This window comes from Micromys minutus (assembly GCF_963924665.1).
Source record: "Micromys minutus genome assembly, chromosome: 8".
NCBI lineage: Eukaryota > Metazoa > Chordata > Mammalia > Rodentia > Muridae > Micromys > Micromys minutus.
The window spans coordinates 32,495,716-32,519,260 of NC_137977.1; the positions used below are offsets into that span (position 1 = coordinate 32,495,716).

A 23,545-nucleotide genomic window follows, 5' to 3' on the forward strand; every position below is an offset into this window, starting at 1 on the left:
TTACTTATGCAACTATTAACCGTTACATAAGAAAAATTTTAAATTTCTAGTCCTAGTAATTATGGAGCCATTCAGACTACATGTCTCAAGTTATAACTAAAGACATTTAAAGATAAAATTTGTAATAAGTAAATGTCTTATATTTTATGTATACAGTACTTTACTTATGAATTGAAACCTATTAAAGTTAGGATGACATAAAATGTTTTATATAAAAAGCTGACAAATTCTGCTTTCATATATGAAGTTTTCTACTTTTCAGTCCAAAACCATCAGTATACTGTTTAAAACTAGCTTACTTCAAAAGAAGCAATGTTCCTACTTTGGGACAAGCAGAAGAAAACAGTTCCAGCCAATAAGGTACAAAGACACAAAGATTTTATAAATCTGTGGATTCCAAAAAGGTTGAAAGGAAAATTGACATAGTTGCAGGAAACCCAGAGAATGACATCATAATTTATGAATAAGGTACATGTAGGAAGGGAGGGTATTTAAAATAATCTTCATATAAAACAAAACATGCTTTAATCAAATACAAAATATCCATTACACAAAAGCAAAACAATAAACAAACTACCATTTTGTTAAAACGAACAAGTCTTTGTAAAAAAGGGGGAAAAAAAGACATATTTTTGTTACTCAAGCTTAATGACTTCCAAGTTATAAAAGTAACAAAATTTTGGCTTAAAAAAGACTGATTCTCTCAAATTATGTCACTAAGCCACGATAAAAACATCTTTGAAATATTTTTGAGTATTTAAATGTAATAACATCTGTAACACAAACTTATTTAAGTAACTTTCATATCAACAACAGACATCTACTATCTACTATCTTTGTAGAAACAAAATATTTGCAATACTATAAGACACTTAAACCTAATCATTCATACACAGCACAATAACCAGCCTGACAAAGGTAGTGATACTTAAATAGCATAGCATAACCTTCTCCTGAAATAGCAATATACCAACATTCTTATCAAGTGACTAGCAATTGGATTATCTCATAGTCCCTCTAGATTCCTTGTCGCCAGGTTGGAATGGCCCTAAAGAGAAAAAAGAGAAAATCAATTATAAATATATAGGAAGAGAAAAACAACAGATTAAATGGCAACCTAAAATACATATAGGGTCAGTGAGATGGCTCTAAGGGAAATGGGTAAAAGCACTTGCAACCTGACAAGCCCTGTTGGACAGCTGAGCTCACAGTGTGGAAGAAGCAAGTTATCCTCTGACAGTCACATGACACCACAGCAGCCATAGCTCCCACATACCCATGCACACAAAACACACAGTACAAACATAATAAAACGTTAAAAATAAATTTCCCTTATCTAATTATATGTTAATGAAAATATATATTCAAAAACTGCATAAAATACAACCATGCATAGAACTGCATAAAATAAAGCACATTATAAGTTCCTATAAATGAACACCTACTACCGTCTCACCTGTGTGGGATATGGAGAAGTGGCCCAGAGCCTGAGGGACCTATCTTTTTGGTTCGCTCTTCCCAGCCTTTGGTAGGTTTATAAAGCCTAGAGGGATCTCTACTGACATTATTTTCAACCTGTGATTGGAAGTAAAATAGTATCAGTTAACTTATATGAACTAAATTTGTACTGAGTAAAATCCTCAGTAACACGAAGGAGTTTTAAAAACTATACTTGGTATTACCCAAACATGAACAAAGTACTGTATCCAAAATAAGCTCCCTTTGTGCGTATGCTGACAACATCAATTAACAAACTGCTAAGGTATTCCTTCTAAGTTCTATTATTTCCTTTCTATTTTAATTAAAAGAAGCAGACTACAGCTTATGTAAGAGGTAGAACAAATAACACCAATAAAGACATCTACTTGACCCGCGAGAGCACCCACACTGGTTCTGAGCCATCACCAGTGGAACTAAGCAATGCCCACAGCTGCTCAGATGCTGAATGGAGGATCAGAAAGAACAATGTGTGAGAGGAGCAAGAAAATCCAGGGTGAAAAAAAACCAGTACTTCTAAAATGACATGGCGGAACTCAAATAATTACGAAGACTGTATTAAGTCCTGCTCTGCGGCATCTATATAAGTGTGAGATGTAAGGTGGAGAGAGAGAACGATGAGATAAGGGGTGGTTCTGACAGTCTCCTTAAAGCCAAGGACTCGGGATGAGGAGGGAGCCAGGGAATCAGACCTGCTGTGCTCTGCTCCTGGCCTCACTACAGGTACCCTCCACTGCACATTTCAGGAAGAAAGGATTTTTACTGATTTTGCCATAAAGAAATGATAAATATCTGAAGAGATGACCATGCTTAATCTACTTAAATGCACACAATATACATGTTACATACATGAAGAAATGTATAACTCATTAATGTGAAAAACTTAGGATTCTATAATGTTTTGGAAGATTTAAAGCAGGGCATGATGGCATATACCTGTGTGCTCACAGACAGCCTGGAGACCCTTCCTGACCTTTGCCTTCTCCTTCTTCTCCCCCTTCCTCTCTGTTGCCCCCTTTGCCCCCTTTCCCCACAATAAATCTCTCTCACGTGGGAGGAAAAGAAAAAGGACGGCCTGGGCTACATAGCAGGAGCTGTGTCAGAAAACAGTAGAATACCTTTTCTTTTAATCTTGCCAGTCGCCTTTGTTTTTCTGCCTTCTCCTCTTCTTTTGCCTGTCTATCTAGAATTTTCAATTCAAGTTTATGTAAATCCTAAGAAAGTACCAACAAAAAAGATTTCATTAAAACACAATTAACATAAATTTGCTTCCCTAAGGGTTTGCAATTTAAATCAAGTCAGCTGTCCACTCCTTCAAAGGTAGTGTTTTCACCAAAGGCTAAGAGCTGTACTTCCCAGACTGTGACCCCTGCTGGCCTTCCTGCATTAATGTCTTTTTAAATGTCACTTATTTTACTCTAAACCTCTTAATGAGTAAACTAAACCCATTTTTCACCTAGCTTTATTTAATCCAGAATCTCTCATATAAGTTCATATTTCCAGTTTTGTTTTCTTTTTTCTTATATTTTTTATTATGAAGCCTGCTTACTTTGTGGGGAGAAGGGAATGAGTAAGCACAAGCTCTTTTGTCATTCAGCTATATATATATATATATATATATATATATATATTTCATATAATAAAAAGAAATGAATTCCACACAACTCATGTCTTTTTATCTGTGTTCCTTTGTGCCTCCCTTTAAGAACGTTGCTGCTGTGCATTTGATGCCCTTAACAATTCATAACATTTTTACTCACTAGGAGCTATTTCGTTTATACTCTGAGAATCTTAACATAATCTTCCCTGTCTTGCTTAGACAACACATTCAGCCTGGCTCATGGCCTCGTTGACTGTCGATTCCCATCTGTTGCTTGTTGTTCCAAAGATACTGGAAGTATAACTGGGGGGAGGGGGAGGTAGGAGGAGTGGGCCACTAGGAATTGAACCTAGAACCTCCAGCCTACTAGACCAGTGTTCTTCCAGAAAACTACATGCCCAGCAGTGTACGCTAAAGTGTTTAGTTTCTCACTAACAGCACTGTAGACACTCCAAGCCCTTAGTCATGCTCTCCCTTCTGTTAGAGAAGAGCTCTCCTTCTGTTAGAGCTCCTTCCCTGCTCCTTCAAGACTCATTTCAAGCATTCCCTGCTCTCTAACACTCACAGTTCTGGTAAGCACCCCTCTGTACTATCTACCCCACAATACTCTGTCTATACCTTAGTTACCACACCGTTTGTCCTAATTAGGTTTCTAGTGGTGTGATGAACACCACAACCAAAAACAAGTTGGGAGATAAAATGTTTATTTCATCTTACAGTTGTAGGTCATCACTGACTGAGGGCAGAAACCTGACGGCAGAACTAAAACAAGGGCCATGAAAGAGCTCTGCTTACTAGCTTGTTCCTCATGGCTCACTCAGCCTGCTTTATTATGTCACCCAGGAGCACCTGCACAGAGATGGCACAGGTTACAGTGGACTGAATAAGGAATAAGTCAGTCAGGAATAAGGAAGATGCCCTATAGATATGCCTAAAGGCCAATCTAATGGAAGCATTTTCTCAGCTGAAGTTCTCTCTTCCCAGAAGACCCTTGTTTGTGCCAACCTGACAAAAAAAAAAATGTAACCAGGACATTTTACTCGCTTCCATCTTCCCCACTAAAGTGTAACCTCCCATGCGCGTTCTCATTGTTCTATAGTGATGCCAGCAGGTATGATGTGTGAGAAGGTGAACTCAGTGTCTTCCTAAGCAACCCTGAAAGCAAGGCCTGCACAACAAGGGTATGTCTACTTTAGGAAGGGTATGTCTACTCACTCTTTCTTGAAACCTAGAAATCTCATCGGCAGCAGTCTTCCTCTTCTCTGCCTTTTCTGTCTTTTCCTTTATCTCTTTCTCAAGCCTCAGGAACTCTTCCTGCTCCTTCTTCTGCTGTATGTAGGTTTCTAGGAGCAACTTCAGCTTTGACTGCCGCTGGCGCTCTCTCTGCAGCTTTCTCTCTTTCTCTTCCTCTTCTCTGAGCTGGGAAGCATGCTTCACTGACATCTCTATACTCTTCTGCTTTTTCCAAGCTTCGACTGCCAATTTCTGCTTCTTTCTCTGTTCCTCTTTCTGCTTTGGATTATCTTCTGGTTTGCTCTGAGAAGGCAGAGGTGTGGTGTCCACCTTTTCTTTTAACTTGAGTATTTCCTCCTTCTTTTGCTGCTTTTTGGTTTTCCAATTTTGAATAGACTAAAATGATCAGAGTGAAAGGCAACAAAACCAAACAAGCTTGTGATGACATCAGCCAAAAGCATTTCAAACACAGCCTCATTTCTATTTGTAGATGCTGGAGATGTTCGGGTTTTTAGGGTTTGTTTTAAAAGAGGGGAATGTTTTCTACTCACATTTAAGAAACTTATGGTATGCTGTAAATCTGGGCCCTGGGTAATTCTTTTGCCTCCTCTGCATGCAGGAGCCCTCCTGACTCCTCACTTTTGTTTTCAAATTCTATTTTTAGGTATACAGTGTTTTCTAAGAGATCTTTCTCTTACCAAGTACCAAAAGAAGATTTTAAAATGAGACTAAATCTGTTGTGATTTGAATGAGAATGGCCCTATAGGTTCATATATTTGAATGCTTAGTCACCAGTTGGTGGAACTGTTTGGGAAAGATTAGGAGGTGTGGTCTTGTGGGAGGACATGTGTCTCATGATTATGAACCAAGATGTAAGTTCTCAACTACTACTCCAGCACCGTGCTGCCTGTCCTGCCTGCTCCTGCCGTGATGAAAATGAACTCTAAACCCCGCAACCAGATGCCTCACGTCAAACGCTTTCTTTATAAAATTGCCTTGGTCATGGTGTTTTGACATGACACCAGAAAAGTCACTGCCATTCATAAAGCGGGAGGAAGTAATTCTTACACAGAGTTCTTGTGACAAGTAAATGAGTTAGTGTCTGGTACATGATGCTACATAAGTGCAAGAAAGAAAGAATAAAATCATTCCATCTTTATGTATGAATATATCAAAGATTATTTAAAATTCTAGCAACCCTTCCCTGTCCCAGTCAGAAAACCATTTCCTCATCTTCCCTTACAGGTATCATTCATGCATGCACACATCCATTGAATACATCGTTCACAGTGAGACAATGTGAAATGCAAAGCCGTAGGATTCAGAGATGATTAACAATACAAAGTACTGTCTAGACAGTCCCACTTGACATGCCAGTCCTCAAACATATCATGGATTTGTGGCACAATGTACTTCTTTCACTGAGAACCCCCCAAAAATATCTATTAAAAAAGTCAACTGAAATGAATAGTTTGCTTACTGGACTGCTGACTTTCACACACTGCCTCAGTTCATGATGAGTAGTCAAAGGTTACAAACTGGATCAGTCCATGGGTCAGCACTGGGTGCCACAGGCCAAGTGAGACACGGCATAAGCATATCATAGGGCATGGTGGAAAAGTCATTAGTGAATGACACTATTTTCGGGTTGAAAAGAAGGTGATAGCCTTTGACCTAGGAATATTTTGTCAGTCAGGGAATGGATGGGGAAAGGAGATGTACATAAAAAGAGAGGTATTCAAGGGTACTCAGAGTGTCTGAAAATAATTAAGTATCATCATTTATGCAACGGTAAGTTCTCTACTCAACATCTTAAACTCTGTATAGTTAACATTCAATACTTGCATTTCACCCCAACTGCCCTCTCCTCTAACACGCACACTACTTCTGTGTTCACACCTCTTTCCACCTCAGCCTTCTATCTAATCTGTCAAATATGAGGAAAAGGACCGTAAACGTAACGTGGAGTTGGGGTGCTTGCTCCTATTAGAAGGAGCACTATGTCTATTCCTTTTTCAAATACAGTATTCTACAAAGCTGGTTGGTAAAAAAACGGATTGCTAGGCCCAGAGTTGCAGTAGGGCTGGGGACTGAGATCTGTGAAGTTCTAACAGGTTCCAGGACAGTGCTGACGCTGTGTTGCAATCACCGAAAATCTAATGTTCCAAGCTGTGGTAGAAGAAAAGCCTTCACGTATTTTGGTAGCTTATGATTTTTTGAGTCTTTAAAAATTATTTATATGCTAAAAATTACTTAAAACTCCCAAAGTCAATCTCCTCAACAGCAAGAGCAAGAACATAAAACCCACAGCTCTCTAGACTTCAGATTATACTGAGATCATTATTTGTTTAGAAGACATGTATTCTTGCTAAATCAAACGAGTTAAAGTTCACCACAACTGACCTCAGACAACAGGAGCAAACCAAACACACATGAACTACAACACCCCAGACTTTTCAACAGGAAACCTATTCCTTTAAATTGATGTTCTCAACCAGGGTGATTTCACTCCCCAGGCCAAAGTGGCAATGTCTAGAGACATAGCTGTTGATTGCAAGCACCTAGTGCTGAGCCCAGCTGTGACAGCACTAACCAGTCCACCACGGACAGGACAGCCACCACAGCCTAGTTATTCAGCACCAGATGTTGATATAAAACCCTGATCTAAGTTGAAGCTGGGCTAGTATTTATCTGAAAATGAACTTTTTAAAGATATTTGCTATATAACTTTCTTATGGTAGCTAAAATTTGAGTCTCTACACAATGATATTGAAGTTCAAAAATAGCAAGAAACTTTTAAGAGACTGCTCCCCATAGCAACTAATGTAGCATTTGCTAAGGTGACCTTTTCCTGTTGTCTGTGCAGCTCTGAATCAGCCCTTGTCCTGGGAGTAGAGAGACAAGGTCTTACAGTGCATTACAGAAATTCTTGTGGCAGAAATGTTTGGTCTTGGGAAGTCTAACTGAAGGTGTACTGTTGAGCACAAGTTCCCTAGTTTTTCAACACCTTGGTTTCATCTGCTATAAGAAGTCATGGGCTTCTTTATCTGATCATGGAAAGCTAATGAGACAGTTAATTTTTGCACACCTGGCACATGACACACGATTCACAACAGCTGTTGTAATTACAATTACCTCTTTTTTTCTTCCTTCTAGAGCCAGGAATTTTTGGTACCACTTCTCATGTTGCTGAACTTCATCCAGAGTTCTTCCCGAAAGGTGTTCTACAACCTCCTTCATAAATGTCAACTTCCCCTTATGTTTGTTCCTCACTTTCACAAAGTTCTGGTGGTCCAAGTCATCCCAGCCTCCCTGTCGCCCTCCTGTTTGCTGGAGGAATTTTTCAAATTCTACCACTTCTTCTGGAAGTGTACTTGGTGTCACTCTGTCTACAGGAACTTTGCTTGAGATGGCTCTGAAAGCTTTCTCTGTTTCTGAATTACCCAGAGCCCAGGACTCAATCCTCCTGGAGATGGCTCTCAGCTCATTATTGGTTGTCTTCTCTTCCTGAATAAGCTCTTCGTATCTAAAATGAACAAGAATGAAGTTTGAGTAACGACTGATCCAATTAACCCTTCCCTCTTCTGAAAAGGTTAATTATCCCTGATTATTTCATTGACCTTTGTTGACATTTCTACTAATAATAATACTCATGTATGAACTTCAAAGGATATTTGTTTCCTCAATCATAAATAATCTTGTAAACTTTTATTAGTGATCTCCTGGTGTCCAAGATAAATGAAAATTTACTTTAAATATGAAAGGCTATTTAAACTGTAGGACAGAAGACAGTGTTAATGTTGCTTTTGTATAAGACTCAGTATATTCACATGCGACAATGCAAGGGTGAGTTACTGAAAAATCAAAGTAAAATTTTTAGGTTAAGGAAGTTTAAAACATACATTAGTCTTTGCTCTTCCTTAAAAGTATTGATTGCATTCTCAATTTCTTCCATCATTTCTCTGAGCTTCTCAACAACTGTAAAAAAAAAAAGTCACATTTTAATATAGCTGAGTTAATAATTAATAATAAATATGACTTCCCTATTTAAAAACATTTCTTAGCCTAAGCAATTAAGAAAACTTGCTCCTAAGTACATTTTAGTGATTATAATTTCTGATTAAAGGTATTTTCCTCACACCTATATTATGAAATCCTAGTCAGTATTACTTTTATAAAAATTAGTTCATATAACACATACAATATCATTTGACTTCTAATTTTTATTTAAGAAAATATTTTGGTTAAAAACTGTGGAGAGTCAGACACAGTGGCACACCTTAATCCCAGCACTTAGGATGTGGAAGCAGATGAACATCTGTGTGTTAGAGGACAGCCAGATCTACAGAGTGAGGCCTCAAAAGAAAACAAAAGCCATGCTTAACCTAGACTATATACTACTGCCTCACACTTTCTATGGCTACATATGGCATTCCAGAGCCTAGAACCGTCTTGATTCACTCAATCTTCCTGGTGATGAAGCTTAAATATGCAGAAGGTACAGTAAAAATCCATGAATGTATATTTATAACATGTCCAAGTAAGTACTTTTATAAAATAGCTACTAACACTTGAAATGCCAAATAAGGAAAATATGTCTACTCTACAGTGTAGCTCTGTCCATCTGTTCTGCAGACTCATCTCACCACCATCCATGTACTTTCCCCACGTACAAAATAAGCCAAGAATCTGTCATCACTTTGATGTTATTTTTGTGATTACTAGGAAGCATAGACATGTATTTCACCTGAGCTTTGTATTTCTTTTGATATAATGTGTGCCTCATAATCTCTATCTATTTCCCGATATTATCTTGGTTGCTCTAATTTGTAGGTATTCTGTATATCTTATGAATATTTAATTATGAAATCGCATATGTAGTTAAGAGTTTTCTAATTTGTCTTTCGGCAGTGTTTATGGGTTTACATGTTCTAATTATGGTCATTTTTTCCTTTAGATTTTTGACTTTTCTTCTTATGCAACAGAGTTCTATGAGAAGATGTTGCATGTTCCCTCTGGCACATTATGGCTCCCGTTAATTTAATGACTACTTCCCATCCTTTTCCTGCTCGCCACGCTCCACGCACTGCACCATAAGCTGGAGCACTGCTCCACTGCATGCCACCCACAGCCTAGAAGGCCTGTGAGCTCCACTGCACAGCAGAAGACACGAAGCTCTGGGATAAAATGTCCTAACTAGGAAACAACAGAGCAAGGCTTTGACACAATTATTCCACAGGTTCAAGCACTGTGCTCTGAGCCTGTACAAATAAATTTTGAAACAGGAGGTGGGGATGCAATTTTTTTTATTTCTTCCTCCTTCAGACTAGCATTTGCCCCAGTAGGGACAAACCATTTCTATGTGTTAGAAATACCTCTGAAAGATTTTTGTTTCAAAAACAAAATAACAGGATAAGCACTGGACTAGGAACTGGGAAGCAGTCTTGTTCTACTTCCGTAGCTAACTCTGAACCTTCCTGTGCCAAAGAGTTTCCATCTCAGTGGCTCTTCTGCCTACTTGACGCTGTTTTAGGATTGAATGGTAGTTCAAAGGCTGAAGAATTTTACACAAACTCTGAATACTGTACTTCTCCACTCCAACTCCTAATGAAGTAAGGCTGGCTCCACTAATACCAAATGGAAAAGGTGAGACATTTACTAGAAAATCATACATTTTTTTAATGCACTAGCAGAAAAGAACAATGTATAAAGAGAATCTTCTATTGAACTCGACTCACAATCAGGTGTAGGCTTCACATCTTTCAGCTGGTTCTGAAGTTTCTTTACATTGTTATGTATCTTGGCCAACTGTTGCTGGATTTTTGCTCCTGTAAGGAAAGGTCCACACTTTAACCCTGTGACAAGTGTGGCCTCAATTAAGCTTCTGCAGGTAAACTCCGCACTGACCCTCAGTTGAAAGACAGCCAAGAATGATTCTGTCAGAACCACATGAACACCAGGAAGCGTTGCTCTAAATAAAACATCTCAGTTTAGATGCAATATTTGAAAGGGGCACTGTAAATACAGAGAGTACCCAATAAAATCATTTAAAAAAGGAAGGAGCACTGGCTGCACTTCACTGTAACCCTGCAGTGCAGATGCTCCTTCCTTCTGTGGAAGATGAGTCACTGACTATTGTTTGAAAAGAATGACGAGTAACTGATGTTAACATATTGTGTTCTTTAAAAGCATCTTTCTTTTTAACGTGTTATAATTTCTGGAAACAGAAATCGCCTTTAACTTATCTTGTAATTATTAAAACTATCTATCCAACATTAATTCTATGTGGTGTGGGTATGTGTGATGTGATTTCATGTTTCTGTGGGGATGAGTGTGACAATGTCAGATACCCCACTCTACAGTTTTCTAACTTCCTAACTTTTTAATAAAAGAGTAGACCCACATCTCCTTTTCAAAAATGTATTACATTTATTATTCATGTGTTATGTGGCAGTGTAAATATATAGAGGTCAAAGGACAACTTCTGAGAGTTAGTTCTCTCCTTCCACCCTGTGGGTCCCAGATATCAAACTCCAGTCATAAGGCAAGTGTCTGTCTGCCAAGCCATCTTGTTGGGACCTCTGCTGTCATTTATTTTTTATTTCTTGAGGCAACTTCTCTCACTGAACCTGGAGCTCATCACTCCAGCCAATTTGACTCAGCAGCAGCAGTGTGTTCTGGGACTCCTCCGGTCTCTCTGCTCCACAGCACTGAAGTTCCAGAGACAGACCATCACACCTCATCTCACGGCTAAGGAGCTTAACTTGGGTCCTCAAGCTTTCTCCTCAACCCATAACAAGTATTAGTTCTACAGAGACTGACAAATTTCTCATTTCACCTGAACACATGTTCTTTGATAGGTATGCGTGGTACTTACTGGTTTCTATGCCACAGGTTGCCAAAATCACCAGAGGACAGCCCAGAAGTAAAATGGTAGGTCAATAATGAAAAGTATAAGAACAAAATAATGACCTGGGACATTGTCAGATGACCAAGCACCAGGAAGTAAATGTCTGTTTACGTAAAAAGGCTCATGGTGTAAACACTCACACTCATTCACACCTCAACAAAAGACAGGGGCTGGAGAGATGGCTCAGTGGTTAAGAGCACTGGCTATTCTTCCAGAGGTCCTGAGTTCAATTCCCAGCAACCGCATGGTGGCTCTCAACCATCTGAAATGGGATCTGATGCCCTCTTCTGGTGTGTCTGAAGAGAGCAGCAACAGTGTACTCACATACATAAAATAAATAAATCTTAAAAAAACACACACACAAATGACAGTATCATTTTGTCATAGTCAAGTAGTCTTTGCATCCCCTTTTCTGATGTTTGTTTTGTAACTTGTCACAATCATAAAATACCAGAGGCTTCATTACAAGAATCCTTAATGGCAACTTTTCCAGGGCCAGGAATCAAACCCAAGTTTTCATGTACATATAAGACAACTACTAGAACCCTGAGATACTGGTGTTTGGTTTTGCCGTTTTAAAAATTATCAGTGGGTTTAGAGCCAGAGCCAATGTCCAGATTAAGCCTCCAAATATAAGTATTTGACTTTGGCATGCTTCCACTTTAAAAAAATAATTTAAAAACTCTATTTTAAAGATCTTTTAATCTTGACTTATATATATAGATATCAGATATATATATATATATATATATATATATGGTGTGCATGTGTGTGTGTATATACATATCTCTCTATATATACATATATAGATATAGATATATAGAGAGATCTGCATACACTCACATATGTATGTAGGTCCCAGTGGAGGCCAGACAAGGGCACTGAATCACCTGAAGCTTTGTGAGCCTTCCAGGGTGGGTGTGGAACACCTGTCTTCTGCAAGAGCAGCAAATGCTCTTACATAGTCAGCTATTTCTCCAGCCCCTTAGTTCAGTGGTTCTCAACCTTCCTAATGCTGCAACCCTTTAACTTAGTTCCTCATATTGTGGAGACCTGTCTCCACTATAAAATTATTTTGTTGCTACTTCATAACTAATTTTGCTCATTATGTCATGATGTAAATCCCTGGTGTATAGGATATCTGATATGTGAGCACCAAAGAGGCTGCGACCTATGGGTTGAGAACTGTTGCCTTAGTTCCACCTTTAAAGATATACTCTATACAGTTATAAAGTTCGGCAAAACATAGAAATTATCATCCCTTTAATTGTATAAAGCTTGTCCTCTATTGGATTTTTAAATCAGAAAACTTTCCTGAGGCTGTGCATGATACTCAGTGGTAACCTGTAGCACTCAGGAAGTAAGGAGGGGAGGGGGGTGTGGTAGGCAAGGGTGGAAACCAGTAAAGAAATAAACTTTGTTAGCAAGTGAAATAGTTAGGAAGTGGCTTCTGTCTTTTCTTCCCACAGCTCATCAGTTATGCCATTATCTTATGTAATCTTATTTGTCATTTGGAAATAAAACACTGTACAGCCAAACCATTCAGTCAATAAGAATCCAGGCATTTGGGCTGGAGAGATGGCTCAGGGATTAAGAGCACTGACTGTTCTTCCACAGGGGTCCTGAGTTCAAATCGCAGCAACCACATGGTGGCTCACAACAATCTGTAATGAGATCTGATGCCCTCTTTTGCTGTGTCTGACAACAGCTACAGCGTACTCATATAGATAAAATAAATCTCTTTAAAAAGGTAGGATCGTGTATTTAGAAAAGAAAGATTCTAGAAATTTCTTTTAACTGGTGATAAGACAGTATCATGAGCAGTTTTATCATCCCTAGAAAATCAGTATGTTGTAAAGCTTAGTAATGGCCATTTTTTCCTGTACACAAAGCAAAGTAGCTTTGATATTATAAGGATTTTTGCAACATACAGAATCTAACTCTGCAAGGCATTCTCACACCCTGACAATGATTAATCTACATAACAACAGAACATATTTACTATATACCTATAAGGTAGTTTCTTGTGTTTCATCTCAGCATCAGACCCACAGAAACTGTAGGCTTTAGAATGCAGACAAGGAAACTCAGGCTTGGGTGTAGCCCAGTTTTATAGCTTTGTACAAACAGCGATGGAGGCTCTGACTTGGCTGACATTTACTGGCTATAGCACTCAGTCAACAATGCCAGAGTGATGAGCAAGGATCAGATAGCACAGGAAACAAAGTACTTTTTATTTTTTTTAAATATTAATGGCATTTGCTGATCATTAACCCCAAATCACCCTTCCTATTAATATGGAAGAAAGAGACTTAGAAAACAATTCATTAGAATACTAAACAGTAACCTGACAATAAAATAAATGCATGCCCTTAAGAGACAGACTTGTCACCAGCTCTGTATCTCCACAGAACTACAACACAGTCTATGCACAAGACAATAAAAGCAACACTGCCCTTTAGATCAGCAAGTCTGTAAGTCATCACGAACCCCACTTACTTTCTGTCTTCCTGCTGTTGATCAGTTTGTTTTCCAGTTCTTCCAGCATACTATACTCAGCTCTGAAGTCACCTCTTTGGTTGTAGAAATGACCGTGTTTATCTTTTTCTATGACATTAACTCTTTAGGAAAAGAAACAAATGATATAAATGACTTATATTTAAAATAATTAGCATTTTATGTTCAATTTGTTTAAAAAATAAGAGTGTGATTACTTAGACTAATAAAGTTAAAGAATCAAAACAATAGCTAAAATAGAAGTACTACTTAAGTCCAATTTTGACCAACTATAATTTGAGCTGTTACATATTTCCTTTGAAAATACAGAAGCCTTTAGCTGTAAGGCTCTAAATGTTACAGTCCTCAGGTAAAACAAAAGAAAGAAAATGTGTTATTAAGGAGGATTTTTTAAGTTGGCAAAAAATCAATTTTCTCAATGTTTGTTTTTCTTTTCCCATAAGGTAAATGTGCATATGTGCTCTCTCATCTTGAATCCAATACGCAGCACGAGGTCTCTAGCAAGTGACATCACTGCACACAACCTGGGAAGCAATGCTCAACACAGTTCCCAGAGCTTCCCATCTGGCAACACAGAGAAAAAGATTATATTGATAACCACACTGGGAGAACTTGGGGGGACTGCAGCAAGCCCTTTGTGCTGGGCCACTGAGCCTCCATCCATGTGTTCAGGAACTTTTGTTGTTTGTGAGAAAGACAAAAAGGAAGAGAGAAGCCAAGAGTTCGACCTATACAGAAACAATAACAGAAGGACAAATGCTACCAAAAATCCCAAGTAAGGCTGGGAGTCCTATGAAGGTCTGGCTGGACATCAGAGAAATTACTATGACCAAGCAGAAATGTCTGCTGTGAATACAAAATATGCAATGATAATCACATTTTGCTATTTATGGACTAGAAATATTAACAGATATTTCAGAACATACTAATATCACGATGCAGTTGCCTACATTCAGTAAACACCACTGTTTATGGGGAAAGTCATGAACTGTATGATAAAAATTTAAAGTAAGTGGAAATCTTATACAGAGGAGATCTGAGAGGAGCAGAAGCAATGGAGGACAATTCATTAAAAGATCATTGAAAAATAGCTCCAGGGCACAGGCCTCTCACTAAAACTGCACATAGCCCTCTTCAGTGAGCATATGTGCATGTGAGCCAATGGACTTCACTGCAGAGCACCTCTGCTCAGGAGGAACACTGGCTCTCAGGGTGCCTGAGGATAGCAGGCAAGAGCCCCTACATTATATCTCTCGGCAGCTTTGGTGCAACCTGTAGATTTAATATAGGAAGCTCCATGGGTAGTTGAGGAACTAGTGGGATTAGTCTTGAACCCACTTAGGCCTCTGGGTGCTTGAGGAGTTCCACATCTTGTGAAGCTGTGGACAGACTGACTCTTGGTGAGGCCCACAGGCATGTAGAGAGTTCCACAACTCACAGCAAGAGGCCCAGCTGATACAGATGATACGTGACTCTCACAAGACTTGAGATAGAAGCACCAGCCTTAAATACCAGTCCCACAGAGGGAAACACTTCAACTCTTTTGTGACTTAGTTTCTCTGCACTGAACACTGCAAATGCCACCACTAAATGCAAAAAGAAGGACTTGAATTTTAAAAAGAAAAAAATTCTAAAAGAAAAGAAGGAAGGCTTAGCCAACAAACATGAAAGTACAAGCATCCTGAAAGAACTTTCTGACAGAACATTCAACAGAAATGAGTATGCTCAAACAACTCAGAGAAGACATGACTGTGTTCTAGAAGTGCAAAAACAGAGAGCTGAACATCATTCTACAACAGGAAGATGTCATTCAGCAAAGAGACTGGCTGAGGAAAATACAAACTGACGTGATGCTGGCAATAAAAAGCTCAATAATCCAAACTAAAGCCTCAGTGGAAAGCCAAGCAGTATAATGGATTATTAAAAAAAATTAGAACTAGAAGACAACATAGAGAAGCTTGATCACTCGGTGAAGGTGAACATGAGTTCTTAGGTTCTGTCCCAGGGCCACCCATACCTCCCTGCTTGCTGCCATGTTCCTGGCCATGACGGTCATGGACTCTGACACTCTGAAACTGTAGGTCACCTTGGCCGTGCTATCTCATTACAGCAATCGGAAAGTAATTAGGGCAGTGTGCTAGCCAGTTATATTTCAACTTGGCACAAACTAATCATCAGACAGGAGGGTGTATCGATTGAGAAAATGCCTCTGTAAGACCATGTTGCAGGCAAAACTGTAGGACATTTACTTAGTGATTGATGTGAGAGGACCCAGTCCATTGTAGATGGAGCCACCCCTGGGCTGCTGGGCCTGGGTTCTATAAAAAAGCAGGCTGAGTAAGTCACAGGGAGCAAGCCAGTACACAGCACACCTTCGTGGTCTCGTCAGCTCCTGCCTCCAGGTTCTGGCTGTTTGAGTTCCTGTCCTGACTTCCTCTGATGAACAATGATGTGGAAGTATATATAATATAAATAAACCCTTTCCTCCCCAAGTTGCTTCTGATAATCATGTTTCATCACAGCAAAAGTAACCCTAACTAGGGCTACCCACTTGATACTGGGAGAGAAAAATTATTCAGTAATCTTACCTAGTTATGAACCCTGTTAATAATCTACAATAAAATTGGCCTGGCAAAATATCACCACTGATAAAATAGTAGGATCAATTTATGGGAGTAATTGACTACTTTCTGACTGCATTTAAAGCCCTCTCCAGAAGACAGAACTCATGCCTGGTACTATTAACCAGATCAAAACCTGTGACTGGCTAGAACACAGTCCCTATAAAAGAACCTAATACTATTATTCTGCTAAATGGACATAGTGTTAAACTGTCCCTGCCAAGTTTTTATCTTCATACCCATAGGTCAGTATATCTATCAGTCTTTCTGAGAAGCTATTTTTGCAGTAGGCAGAGACTGATACGGAGATCCACAAGTGATCAACATGCAGAGATGAAGAGACAGTAGAATGCCCGGGTGTAAATGAAACATCAGTTTAACAACTCTTTTTCTCCAAAGCTCAGGCATCATTGAGGAAGACACAGGGGAAAGATTATAAGAGCGGGACGTAGAAGGTGTCTTCTCTAAAACACGATTTGCTGGATACAACACGGATGTTGCACACATGAACTCACAGCAGCCCTAACTGCTTACATAAGATTTACATAAGATCAATCCAACCAAAACCCTAGCATGTCATGAATGACGTTCTACCTCTAGCTGAGAAGCTATTGATAACTAGTGGTTCCTGGAGGAGAGAGACTAAGTTTTCTTCCAGGGTTCTCCTGAAAGGAGCTTCAACTGATGGTCCTGGACCCAGGCATACAGAGGCAGCAATAGAAATCAGTGGGTGGAAAAAGAGGAGTGAGAAGTCACATGTTGTAGGGAGCGAACAGTAGTGGGGAGACAGGAGAGGAACTAGAGGGGAGGGACATCAATCATTGACCAACTTCATAACCTATAAGATACTTAAAATATTTTTAAAGTGCCTACCTACAATTTGAGATACAAACTATAAATAATTATTGTTTTATTTTTCTTAAAATACACTAATATAAAATGGTAAAAAATAAATAAAACAGACATTTTCACTAGAGCTACTTTCTATTAAACAGACTGCATTTCACGCCTCTTTCCTCCTTCTTGCTGTGTTTGTCAGGCTAGTGACTGGAAGTTTCCTATATTGTGAGTCTGGGGAAGGTAGAGTTGGATTAATTTTATATTGTTCATTATAAAATAGCCAGTGATATTATTTGGAGGCAATATTCTATACTCACTGATTTTTTAATTTTTCTGCTGTGCGTATGAATTCTGCTTTCTTCATCCGACTAACTTTCTGTTTCCAGTTTTGAAGCTGAAAAGGACGAATTCCACCTGAAGCACTAAAGCTGCCATCAGTCTGCAGAAAGAACAAGAATAAACATCCATGATAAAAGTAGCAAGAGATGTCCAGAGAAATAAAGCATCAGCAGTTTTCTGGGGGCAATCATGTGGTCAGCCTGGGTTTTAAATAACATACTTTGGGGGCTGGAGAGCTTGTTCAGTTCCTAGCACCCAAATGACATCTTCTAACTGACTATAACTCCAAGTCCAATTCTGACACCTCTTCTGGCCTCTGCAGGGACAACACATGCACATGGTACAAACATACACACTTGCAGACAAAATATTCATACAGATAAAATAAAAATATAATCTGTAGACAAAAGAAATCTATCTTAAAATGCTAAATTGAGCATGAAAGTTGTGTTCAGGAATTACTGACTAAAAAGGTATACTTTGGTCACAAGTCACTTATCATCTCTAGATTGAACACTGTGATATGACAGGGACAGCAGAGAAGGACGATTCTATACCACCATGACCCAGTATCATGAGGAAAAGATTTAAAGAGAAAAGAATAAACAAACAATAAAAAGTAGACAAAACAAACAAAAAATAGACAAAACAAACAAAAAGCCAGAAAGTGTGCTAAATGATAATAAGAAACTAAAGGGGCTGAGGTGGGGGTGCTTTTTTCTTTTAGAACACCCTCAAGGGTTTATCTGAGAGGCTCACATCAAAGGAAGAAGGGAGACAGTCCTTGTAAAATCAGAACAGAAGGTGATTAGGTCAAGGAATTAGCTATGCGAATTCTGAGGGCCAGAAAGACTGGCTAGCAGAGAAAAGACAACTCTGGCCAGAGATTCGTAAAGGTGGCTAAGATGGAAGTATATCGGTAGCTTTGTGCTAGGTATATAGATGGTTTAGGGCCCACTGGAGTTTACATATTTATGTATATGTTATTCAATGTAACAGAGATGATAACAGCAGGCTGTCAGTCAGAAAAGGAAGAAGACACAGTTGTGAAGATATAAACATGAGGGGGCACTGAAGGGAGAAAGGAAGAGAGGAGTAGGGGAGGTAGAGATGCCTCTTCAGAGAACAGCCTTCAGAGCGACCAATCATTCTACCATCCCCCTAGGGTGCTTCATTTCTCCAAAGAAATCTAACTTTTTACAACCTATCAGGAGTGGCAATCAGTTTCATATCACATGATTTCTTTTAACTTTATTAGTATGTAAATTTGCTTTCATCATCAATAAATGATAAAATTATATGCATGCTAAATAATTGTTTTAAAACAAATTTCTTTATAATATATTATCAGTAAATGTTTGGTTTGGAGACCCATTTTATATACCTATATACCCAGTGTCACATAAATTTCTGACACAGGGACTAGAGTTGATGGCTTAGCAGTTAGGTGTGCATGCTGCTCAGGCAGAGGACCTAAGTTCAAATTCCCAGAGCCCACTGTGGAAGGCTCATTAATCTCTATAACTTCAGCTTGAGGAAATCCTAGGCCCCTGGCCTCTGTGGGTACCAGCTCTCATGAGCATGTTCACACACCTCCACCCCCACCCCACATATACATACTTAAATAGATCTTGAAAAAACCTTCTAAGGTCCATGGGGTTGAAGAGTAGAAAATGTTTAGGAAATCCTGCCATACTTACTTCTTAAACAGAATGTGTCTGGCTGGGGTTGCTTGTTTGTCTGACATAGTAAGTTGATAGGAAGTATGGTGATGGGGACAAGTACAACAGGAGGAGGACCATGAAGGGATGAGAGTGTGACAGCTACCTGGGCCACCCAAAGTAAAAGGTGACGTGGATCTCAATGGTATTTATGACCAAGGGCGGCTGCTGAGAACAAGGGGTAAGAGGGGAAAATAAACAAGGCTTTCTATTTCTGGGAGCAAGAACAGCTTTAAAATGAGAATAGCACAGGGTAAGAAAATACTATTTGTTAAGAGTGTTGACAGTGAAGTTATAGGTATTTATAAAGTTACAAAACACCACCACTGTCCGGCTCCAAAATATTTTCATCATGCCAAGATAAGCCCACAGCCATTAGCAGTCTGTCCCTCATAATGTCCTCTCTCGGTGCCTACTTTTCTGAGTTTGACTATTTTGAATCAATGGGGCTTACAGAACACACAATCTTTCCTGTATGTCTAACCTACTTAGCACAACATTTTAAGACTCATTCATGCTATTCTCTGATCTATATTTCATTCCTTTTGTGTGGATGTGTGTACTGTACACATGTTCACATGTCTGAACGTATTCATGTGTGTGTGGAGGCCAGAGCTCAGTGTCTGGTGCATTTTGCTGTCTCCATCTATCTTTAGGAGACAAGGTTACTCACTGAGTTTAGCTCACTGGCTGGCTGAGTGCCCAACAGGACCCTGTGATGCCCCTGCCTTTGTTCTGCCAGCCCTAGAATTGGATATTCACCGTCGTGCCTGGCTGTCAGATAAGGACTGGGGAATCCAAATTCAGGTTCTCAGACTTGTGCTACAAGCACTGTCCCTACTGAGTCATCTTCCTACCCACCTTATACCTTTAATAGCTAAATTAATATTGTATGAATCAGTGGTTCTCAACCTTCCTAATGCTGTGACTCTTTAACACATTTCCTCATGATGTGGTAATCCCCAACCATAAAATTATTTTCATTGCTACTTCATAACTGTAGATTTGTTATTATGAATATCTGATATTTCCAATGGTCTTAGGCAATCCCTGTAAAAGTGTCTTTCAACCCTCAAAGTGGTTACCACCCACAAGTTGAGAGTTACTATGTTATATGGATTTATCTTTCATTTCTGATGAACAGTTGGGTTATTACCACTATCTTCTCAATATGAAGTGCTAATATAAATAAATTACACAAGTTTTAATGTAAAAAATGTTTTAAATTTTCTTACTATCTTAGCAACAGAATTTGAGTCATAAGGAAATTGTTTTTCCGCTTTCTTGTTTTTAACATTTGAGTTGCTTTTTTGTTGTTGATTTGGATTCATTCTGTATGCATTCTGAATGTAAACTCCTTATTTTATATTCATATATCACTGATAGTTTCCCCCACGCTGATCATCTATTCACTTCTTTGATAATGCCAAAGACTCAAAACATTTTCAGGTATTTCCACAGTAGCTGCTTCCTTCTACATTCCCACCAGTAATGTGTGATGATCCTAATTTCCCTGGATCCTCTCCAACTGGTATTTGTTTGTCCTTTTCATTACAGCCATCTTAATGGTTATAAAGTGGCATCTCGCTGTATTTTTATTATCAATCTCAGGGCCTTGGGCATGAGACACTCTTATCAGTTATCACACACTCAGCCCCTCTCAGAGTGGTTTAGATTAGTTCATGATGAGACACTCTATCAGTTATCACACACTCAGCCCCTCTCAGAGTGGTTTAGATTAGTTCATGATGACCAATGATGTTGGACATCTCATCACCTTTTAAGAGAAGTCCGTTCACCACTCTCCTTCTTTATCTTTTGGGAACAAAATGCATGGCTTTCTAATTAAGTTGAAAGCAACAGCACTAAGGCCACACAAGAAAGGTAACCTGATGTTAAACAAGGATATTTCCTCCAATTCATGAATTGTAAATAAAGGCCAACTTGATATCTAAGCTCAAGTTGTTGCAGTTTTGTCCTTTAACATATATTTAGACACAGAACCCTGGCCAGGATATAAAATTCCCATGTTTTTCTCATTTTCTGACTTGCCTTTACACATACACAACCTCACACTTTTTGGTGCTGGGGATTGAGGCTACACCCTTGCACATAATAAGCACATTCTTAACCACTGAGCAAGCCCTGAGCCCCTTCACTTTTGACAACGTCCACAGAGGAACAACAGTTAGCCCTGAGAGACAGAGTCCACCTGATCTTAGTCGAGCTTCAGTTGCTTGTGCTCTGTGGGACAAACAGGAGGGACTCTTGTGCAATCACAGGTCAGAAAGACTATGCCTGGTCTTCTGAGGGTTGGACTCCTAACACCAAGGTCTCTGATCCACTTACTTAAGTCATGTGCACAGCACGGGCAGAAACAGGTGAGTATCCAACCATTCCAACATCACTTGTTGAAAGTGATGTTTCCTCATTGTAGTTGTGCTCTTCCTGAAACTCAAATGCCTACAACGTAGATCTCCATGTATTCTTTGGTTAGCCTTAAATCAGTGCCACATTTGGTTATGATTACCGTGGCTTTGAAGCGATTTGAATTAAGAATTATGAGCAATTTAATATTCTTTTAAAAAACCTTTTTTTAAATTATTTTAGGTATCTTACTTTAGTGTGTGTGTGTGTGTGTGTGTGTGTGTGTGTGTGTGTGTGTGTGATGTGCCCCTGAATGTGTGCAGAGGCCAGAGAAGATCAGTAAGCCTGCTCCATCAATGACCACATTACTTCCCTGAGACAGGACCCCTCACTGCTCTCAGCATACCTGGATCTAGGCTGGTAGCGGGCAAGCCCCAGACATTGTCTATGCCCTCCGCACTGCTGGGGCTATAAGTGCATTCAGCCACACTCAGAATTTTACATGAGTGCTGAGAATTTGAATTCAGATTCTCATGCTTATGTAGCAAGAGCTCTTACCCACTGTGCCATCTCCCCAGGCTCTGAAGAGCATTTCGAGTTTAGCAACAGTCATTATAGGGTATAGTGGTCACAGCAACACAAAAGTATCTAATACAAAGTCATTGTGTAACTACACCTGGGCACATGGGAAAGGCCTTTGGAACTGGTCTGTGGAAAGAATTTACAAGTGCCTCAAGATTTGGGCTGGGGAGGTCCTTGAATGTGGTAAAGATAAGCAGGGTGGCTCTGATGGGACTGTGAAAGAACAGATTGCCAGTGGAGAGGAAGACAGTGACGACTGGACGCCAACCATCCTTACAGGAAGGTAGTCTAAAGAGACGCTGTGTCCTCCCTTCAGCTGTCAGGCTACTGGGGTAATGGGCTCCAACAGTTTGGAATTTCCCCACAATTCTCAGGCTAGGAGATAAAAAAGGCTCAAGCCTGGTGCCAGCCACAGGAGAATCCTATTTCCAGGAAGAGATTTCACAGAATTCTGAAAATGTGTCAGACCACCTCCTAGGAGAAATGGTAGCCCAGAAATGATGGGTCGGTGACTGGCAGAACCACAGCTTGACTGGAACTGCTTAGCTGTTACAGACTTCCTGACTTCTGTGATACTCCTGATTGTCAAGTTGGCAGTGTTTAGAATCATGCAAACAAGCCTCTGGGTAGGCCTGTAAGGAATTTTCTAGATGAATCAGTGTTTCGGACCTAGACTAAATAAAAAGGGAACGTGGGCTGAGCATAGGCATCCACCTTTCTCTTCTGGGCTGCAGATGCAGAGATGCAGAGCGACACGCTGCCTCAAGTTCCTAGCGCCATGAGCTCTCTGCCGTGATGCACTGTACTCCCACTGTGAGCCAGTAAGACCTTCCCCTCCTGAGCTGCTGTGCTAACTCTTCTGTCATAGCAACAAGTCATAACACAACCTCTACACCAAAATCTCATGTCAGGCTGGAGATGGAGCTGACAGATGGAAGGGCATCTTGGAACCAATAATCCTCTACTTTTCGGTGTTAACTTGTCTGTTAAGTGGTCTGGTGAAGGTGGGTCATGATCCTAGCTTGTGAGAGCCACCAGCGCCCAAGCTCTGACCCCAACAACTCCCATTACAGTTCCTATAGGGACAAGGACTCCTATATTGGACTAGAGGCCATTCATGTTACAGTCTGACAAGATATTCTACCTGTGTTATGGAGATGTAAGTGAGGTGAATTAAAAAGTAGTAGACTGATTCCACTGGTGGGGAAAGAAAGCTTCAAGGGCTCATGGCATTCATGTTACAGCACTTATTTCTGACTGCCCTTAGCCAAGTTCACAGTGAAAACTGGGAGCAAATAAAAAACAAAGTTGAACTGTG

At 39.6% G+C, this 23,545-nt stretch overlaps 1 protein-coding gene across 2 annotated transcripts in view; it reads right to left on the bottom strand.

Annotated features, from left to right (window-relative positions):
* Window positions 1-912: 912 nt before the first annotated feature.
* The window catches only part of CCDC112 (coiled-coil domain containing 112), a gene marked incomplete at its 5' end in the record, with an annotated part of 29,024 nt that continues 6,391 nt past the window's right edge, over window positions 913-23,545 (bottom strand). The window contains 9 exons of one of the 2 annotated variants that reach the window (XM_080920466.1): window positions 913-1,048; window positions 1,457-1,575; window positions 2,616-2,711; window positions 4,313-4,726; window positions 7,466-7,856; window positions 8,233-8,308; window positions 10,069-10,158; window positions 13,740-13,861; window positions 17,536-17,657. In XM_080920466.1, the coding sequence (XP_080776592.1) occupies window positions 1,018-1,048; window positions 1,457-1,575; window positions 2,616-2,711; window positions 4,313-4,726; window positions 7,466-7,856; window positions 8,233-8,308; window positions 10,069-10,158; window positions 13,740-13,861; window positions 17,536-17,657 (1,461 nt within the window). In that variant the 3' untranslated portion in view covers window positions 913-1,017. The remainder of the gene's footprint in view (window positions 1,049-1,456; window positions 1,576-2,615; window positions 2,712-4,312; window positions 4,727-7,465; window positions 7,857-8,232; window positions 8,309-10,068; window positions 10,159-13,739; window positions 13,862-17,535; window positions 17,658-23,545) is intronic. The other variant, XM_080920467.1, reaches the window with a different exon arrangement.